The sequence below is a fragment of the Penaeus vannamei genome, chromosome 27 (assembly GCF_042767895.1).
Source record: "Penaeus vannamei isolate JL-2024 chromosome 27, ASM4276789v1, whole genome shotgun sequence".
NCBI lineage: Eukaryota > Metazoa > Arthropoda > Malacostraca > Decapoda > Penaeidae > Penaeus > Penaeus vannamei.
This window is the reverse complement of record NC_091575.1, coordinates 6,913,122-6,920,621: the sequence shown is the minus strand read 5'-3', so window position 1 is coordinate 6,920,621 and position 7,500 is coordinate 6,913,122. Positions and strand designations below refer to the sequence as shown.

At 40.7% G+C, this 7,500-nt stretch overlaps 1 protein-coding gene across 5 annotated transcripts in view; it reads left to right on the top strand.

The window, feature by feature from the left end:
- Positions 1 to 7,500, top strand: part of Rim (Rab3 interacting molecule) — a 227,446-nt gene that overhangs the window by 85,201 nt on the left and 134,745 nt on the right. For all 5 annotated transcript variants that reach the window (XM_070140771.1, XM_070140768.1, XM_070140767.1 and 2 more), the window contains exon 4: positions 5,849 to 5,922. In XM_070140771.1, the coding sequence (XP_069996872.1) occupies positions 5,849 to 5,922 (74 nt within the window). The remainder of the gene's footprint in view (positions 1 to 5,848; positions 5,923 to 7,500) is intronic.

The window sequence follows — 7,500 nt, the reverse complement described above, 5'->3', positions numbered from 1 at the left end:
TATTATTATTATTATTATTATTATTATTATTATTATTATTATTATTATTATTATTATTATTTATAATAATAATATTATTGTTATCATCATCATTCATCATTATTGTTATTATTATTGCTGTTGTTGTTTTTTTGTCATTATTGTTGTTCTTATTATCATTATTGCAATCGTTATCCATACTGTTATCAACATCATTATTGTTTTTATTGTTATCATCATCATCACCATCACCCTTATTTTTATGATCACTATTATTATCATTATCATCATTATTATTATCCTCATTATTATTATCCTCATTATTATTATTATTATCATTATCATAATCATTATTATTATTATCATTATTATCATTGTTAATGCAGTCATTTCTAAACATGAGCCTCCACCGCCTCTCCAGCTGTATTACGCGGCAGACACACACCTGCCTCCCAGATTCGCCTAGTTAATTTTACCTTCCCGTTGTGTTCCCACTTCCCTCTGCAATTTCTGTCTTTTCTCCTTCCCTGGAGTGACGTGGAGCGATAACTGTTGGCTTCCCCCCCCCCCCCTTTCCCCCTCCCTCTTCCCCTTCCCCCTTCCCTCCCCTTTTCATATTTCTCCCCTCACCCCCCCCCCCTCCATCCCCCGCCCATCCAGTGCTTTTACCTACGGTCTCCTACCTTCTTTCCCCTTTTTTATTCCTTTCTCCTCCCTTCCTATTTCTCCTTCTTCCTCATTTCTTCCTTCATCCCCCACCTCTCTTTCTAGATATTTCTCCCCTACCACTCCATTCCTCTCCTTCTCTCCCTTTCCTCGCCTTCTTCTCCCCTTTGCCTACCCTTTCATTCCCACAATTTTTGTTTCCCAATATCCCCTACCCCTTTACCCTCTTCTACTCCCTTTTTGCTTTCCTCCCCCTCCTTTCCCCTTTTGCTTCCCCGCTCATCATTTCACCCCCCACGTTTCCCCTCTCTCATCTCCTCCTGTTATCTGTCAGCATCACCCCTTTTTCCCCATTCCCTTTCCTACTCCTTACTCCTTCTCACTCCTCTCCATTCTTCCCCCCACAGCACTCTATCACCCCGACCCTCCTCCTTGCTACGTCTCCAATCTCATTTTCTCTCTCTCCTCTCTCTTACCCCTTCCTTTTCCACACTCCCTTCCCTTCCCCTTCCCCCTCCATCTGTCCCCTCATCTCCCCCTACCCCCTTCTCATCTCCCCTTACCCACCTGTCGTCCCCCCTACCCCCTGTCGTCCCCAGCTCGCCTCCCCCCTTGCCCCCTTCCCCCCATCTCAATTCCCTCTCTCTCAAGGCGCCGTGCAGAAGGTGTGTGACATTTTGCCGATAGAACATTCACAGTGATAACAGGGTTGGGTTATTCCGCTCTTAGAAGAACGGGAAGCAGATACGGCAGGATCAATTTTCGGGTCGATTGGGAGAAAAAGCGTCCGTGCTCTCAAACGCCTCCTGGATGTGAAGATGTTGGGCGGTTTTGGTCACGCCCGCGCACCGTACGAAGGGGCGTGGTGCACCCTTTCCTGCGCCGCGCCTCAGGAGGGTGGTGTTATACCAGGTGATGCGCGCTACACCAGAGCGAAGGTACTACACCAGAAACGCCGTCAAGATGCTGCACATGAGGCGCGTGGGAGTTTCTTCGGCCGTCGCCATGACAACGGTGCCCCAGCTGCGGATCCTGCCTCCTTTGCTAGCGCTGCTGCTGTTGCCCTTCGTCGGTCTCTCTCGGTCTCTGTCTCCTTCGCTCTCTTTCTCTCTGTCTATCTCTCTGGCTACTTTTCTCTCTATCTCTCTACATAGCTTTCTCTCTATCTGTCCGTCTAGCTTCCTTTCTCTCTGTCTATCTCACTGGCTACCTTTCTCTCTGTCTATCTCTATCGCTCCCTTTCTCTTTGTCTATCTATCTAGCTACCTTTCTCTCTGTCCATCTATCTAGCTACCTTTCTCTCTGTCTATCTATCTAGCTACCTTTCTCTCTGTTTATCTAGCTAGCTACCTTATTCTCTGTCTATCTATCTAGCTACTTTTCTATCCCTGTTTCTGTCTTGATCTTTCCATAGGATTGTCTCCCCCGTTCTCCTCTTCTCCCATTCTATCAATCTATATTTCTATCTCTTTCTCCTTATTTCTCTGTCTCCCTCTCCTGCTTCCTCTCCCTCTTTATTTTCTCCCCTCTCTCTCTCTCTCTCTCTCTCTCTCTCTCTCTCTCTCTCTCTCTCTCTCTCTCTCTCTCTCTCTCTCTCACTCGCTCGATCTCTACCTCTCTTTACTCTCTCATCTCTTTCATCCTATTCATTTTTCTCCTCTTTCTCTCTCTCTCTCCCTCTATCTATTCTCTGAATACTTATCTATTCCCTCTCTCTGTTCTCTCATTTTTCTCTCTCTCTCTCTATATTTGTTCTATTTTCTCTTTCTCCTCTCTCTTCTTTCCTCTCCTCTCATTCCTTCGTTCATTTATATTCCCTTTCTTCTTTCTATTCTATCTACCTCTTTTCTCTTCTATTCTCTCGCTCTTATCTATTCCTCTTTCTGTTCTCTCTATTTTTCTTTCTTCCTCTCCATTTCCCTCCCTTTATCTGTTCTATCTATATTTCTCTTTCTTCTGCCCTCTTCTTTCCCTCTCTTCTCTATATTTAGTTCATTTCATATTCCCTTTCTGCTCTCTCTCTCTCTCCCTCTCTCTTTTTCTCTCTGTCTGCCTCTCTCTCTCTCTCTTCTTTCTCTCTTTCTTCTCTCTATTTTTCTTTCTCTCTCTCTCATCTCCTCCTCTTTATCTTTCTCTCTATATTTTTTCCCTCTGCCCTTTCTGTTTGCCCTCTCTCTCTCTCATATTCTGCCTCATTTCATCTCTGCTCTCTCTCTCTCTCTCTCTCTCTCTCTGTTTCTCTCTCTCTCTCTCTCTCTCTCTCTCTCTCTCTCTCTCTCTCTCTCTCTCTCTCTCTCTCTCTCTCTCTCTCTCTCTCTCTCTCTCTCTCTGAAAATATTTAAAGTGGTCTAGAATTACAAGCCTTACATTATTGAAGATACGAACGGATAACAGTGATGCAGCAATATGTAATAATGTTAATGAAATTGATAATGAAAATCATAGTAGTAATAGTAATACCGATAGTGATGAAAATTATAATGATAATAACAAAAGTAATGATAATGATAGGCATAGATAATGAGGAGTAGAATGACAAAAATAGTAATAATATTAGTAATATTAGTGGTTAGGATAATGATGATAATAATGGTAATAATGATAATGAAAATGATATTATCATAAGCAACAGAAAACAACAGATAATGATGATAATAATTATTATTGTTGTTTCTATAATTACTAACATTATTATTATTGTTTTGGTGGTTGTTGTTATCAGCAATATCACTCTAACAAGAATGATAATGAAAATGATAACGGCTAATATTTATGTATCATCCTGATAAAAATATTGAGGATACAATTATAACAAATACAAGCTTAAAGTTATTACGATGACAACGTTCGTTCTAGTATCGTAAACGGTTAATCGGGTACAGCAGTGATAAATGACAATGACGGCGTAACATTATATTTAAAGTGATATTATTAATATTGATAAAGATTTCGATATCAGGTATCACGTGTATAAGAATGTTGATCCAGTTCAGTGACGTCCAATTTCAGACCAAGATGATAACGCTAATGACAACGGTAACTGAATGCTAAGATGATTATAACAATAATTATCAGTATTGAAATGCAATAGCACCATTATAACTACATAATACATATTCTTCTTATTATTGTTATTATCATTATAGTAGATTCCATATAACTAGTGTGACTCTCAATCATATTCAGTGTTATCATTGTGCTTTTTTTTTCTTTGTTTTGTTTTCTTTTCTTTCCTTTTTTATGATCACTTTGCGTTTATTTATTTATTTTTGTCATAATTCCGATTGTGGCCAAATATTTCTTCATATTAATTAACTTTTAATCCAAATTCTAGTTTATTTTATCCATTATCATCAATAGTAGTAATGGTAATAATAGTAGTAGTGATAATATCAATACTAGTAATAGTGATGGTAGTAGTACTAATAGTAGCTGAAGTAGTAACAGTCGAAGTAGTAGAATTACCAATAGAAATGGTAATTGAATTAGTTGCAATAGTAAAGTAATAGCAGTAACAGTAGTAGTAGTAATAGTAGTAGTAGTTGCTGCAATAGTAGTAGTATTAGTAATAACCGTAATAACAGCAGTCAAAGCAGTAGTAGTAATAGTAATAGTAATAATATCAATAGTAATAGAAGTAATAGTAATAGTAGTAATAGTAGTAGTAGTAGCAGAAGTAGCAGTAGTAATAGTAGTAGTAGTAGTAGTAGTAGTAGTAGTAGTAGTAGTAGTAGTAGTAGTAGTACTACTACTACTACTACTACTATTACCAGTATTTGCAATAGCAGCAGTGGTAGTACTAGTAGCAGTCGTAGAATATGTGAGCCATGGCTATCGCTAATTTCCTTCTGTTACAATCGTTATCTTTTATGCTAGCAACGGCCTCGTCTTTTTGCTAATTTTATTAGCAGTATCGTTTTAAAATTATAATTTATTATCATAACATATCATTGTTGTCTTTCCTTTTACTGATGTTATCAAAATGAGTAATATTAACCTTATCGCGATAGTAATATTACCTAATAATGATAAGAACTTCTGTTTCTACACTCATAGACCTAATACTAATGCAAGTAATATCAAAACTTCTACCATCATCCTATCATCAGGTGCAAGCACAATCGCGCCTTTTAAGTGCAGTGAAAAATGACTGGCTCTTCAGTCGTCATCTACCCACATCATTTTCCTTACGGCAGCGAGGTAGTCCTAAACTATTTTTCCTCGCTTGGAACCGCGACGGCCTCTGCGCTGAACTCTGACCTTTCCCCCTTAGACCCTTAACCTTTATGCGCCGTCAAATCAAAATATTATATCTGAGAGATGGGAAAGTTTTTGTGTGTCTGTGTCACTGATAGATGGCGTTATCGTTTGGTTTGTGTAAGTTGCCGATAGATGGCGTTGTTCTTTTGGTACTTTTCTATGGATGGAAAAACTATTGCAGTGATGGGAGAAGTCGTGATGGTGGCTGCGTTTCTTCTTTATTGTAACAGTGTATATATTCGTTGGTTGATGTATGTAAGAAAATGTAAAGAAAGAAAAAAAAAAACATTACGTGCTTGTAAAGGAGCGGTGACTGACCTCTGACAGCGGGTCAGTTTTCTCGGGGAAAGCGCTGACCTGTAGAGACCGCCTATCTTGGCCAATCTGCCGCTGACATGACCCACCGTAGGCCTTGGTCACTGCACCTTCCCGGAAAATGAACGTCTGACCTTCTCTCTTTTGACATTTGACTTTTGACATTTCACCTCCGTTGACACATGACCTTTCTCGGACAGAAACCTCGGATCCTTTTCGTTCGTTAACTCTGACCTTCTTCAGCGGGAACATCAACCTCACTCGTTTTCTTGCAACTTTTTTCAGACCATTGATTTGAAGCTACAGTTTATTGACAGTTTGCAACCGTGACATTTAGACTTATTCACAGTCGTGTGTTTTGATGCTCCCCTGTGAATTAGCGTTTGTGTGTGTGTGTGTGTGCGTGTCCGTGTGTGTGCGTGCGTGCGTGCGTGCGTGTGTTTGTGTGTTTAAATTCTGATATATATTCTTTATAAGATAAGATTAATAATCACTAATTTATGTAACACTTGATTGCTACCACATAACGAAGACCTCTTTCCTTACCCCCGCCCACCCCCCTCAGCCCACAACACCAACACAAGAGCACTCCCCGCCCACAGACTAACGCCGCCCCTTTCTCCCGCAGGCGAGGGCGAGGCGGTGACTGATCGGTGGAAGAGGCAGGAGATTCTTGACGCGAAGATCAAAAAGTTCCTAGCGGTGAGCAGACTGTCCGAGCGTTCCCAACCCTTCTTCGGTTTCTTTGGCATATTCCCGTTTTCTCTTCAGTCCGTCGTTGTTTCTTAACAAAAAATGGAAACCCTCTTTTTATCCGTTTTCTGTGTCTACTTTTGTTTGTTTGTTTTTTTCTCTCTCTCGTCTTTTCATCATCATTTTCCCGTCCTTCTTCTGGTAAACTAAGGAAACCAAATGCCATGTAACTTCTTTTCCTTTTTCGTCAGATCTTGTTTATGTTTGTCACGTGCTTCCGTGAAGATAAGAGTGGTGTTTTTATGGTACTTGTATTTTTGACTGATGATAATGGAACATGGAGATGGTTTTGATCTGGTATCTGTGGAAAGCCGTGTCTGTTGGAGTAAATCATTGTTCTAATGTTTGTGTTTATCTGTCTATGTCCCTCCTATCAGAGTCATATACTGTATGTTCATGGCACATAGTCAGTTGAAAGAAAATAGTTCAGTGTTTCATAGCAGATTTGGAGAACCGTTTCACTGACTCTCCTGTAGACACCACGCCCGCCTCGACACTCGCTGTATGTGTTGTCAGAGCACCCTTTTCTCAGACCGGCTAACAAAGAATCTATGTAGCAAGATTTTACTTTCATTTACGTAAATTACTTTTTTCGGTATCATTAATTTTTTACTCAAATTTGTTACATTCCTAATTGGTAATTTTGCACTTTTGAACTATGATGATTGTTCGTATGCAGTCGATCATATCCTTTGGTAATTCATACATGAATACGGCAACGATCGTACAATTTATTAAAGCAATTGCAAAATAGTATCTTCCAGATAGATCAAATGTGTCATTGGTAAATCAACAACAAAAAATAGTGTTTTAGAAATATACAAACCGGTTAAAGCCATCTCTCTTTTCTAAGCCTTTTTCCTTTTTTGTTTACCGTAAACATCATATAAAAAAGATATTAAGTTTCTTTTCACACTGCCAACCGATCAGTAAGTTCACTTTGTTATTTTCTCTCCCCCGCCCTCCCCACTCCTCTTCATCTGCCTTGCGAGGCTTTGACAGATCCCTCAGATCCTCCGCGGACCCACTCTCTGCCTCCAAGCATTCTCTTCCATCCTCCATCCCTTGGTTTATTATGTCTGCTCCTGCTTCCCTCTTTCTAGCCGCGACAGTTTGGAGCGTTCGTAACTCTGCCTGTTCAATCCGGTCCGATGGTTGCGTTCGCGCAGATGATAAAAGGGCCGAAGCCGCTGGGTTTTCGACGCGTTCGTTCTTAATTTTATCAAAAATATAGTGAGGGAGAATCTTGTACAATTAAAGGTAACTTGTTCACAACAGTTCTAAGACATCACAGACAGGCGCGTGAATAATCACAATCACAACCGGCTGCAAAACAGCAGAGACAGTCAAGCGAACAGCAATCCCCCCAGCAGTTGCTGAGCGGCGAACGGCAGCGAAAGCCCAGCGGCGGCGCCTCGCGTCCTCCTGCTCTCCTCTCCTCCTCCCTCCACCTCTTCTTGGTGTTCGTCTGCATGCTGCCCGCGTTCCTCTCGTGTCCGCTCTCTACGCCGCGCCTCCAAGACTCTC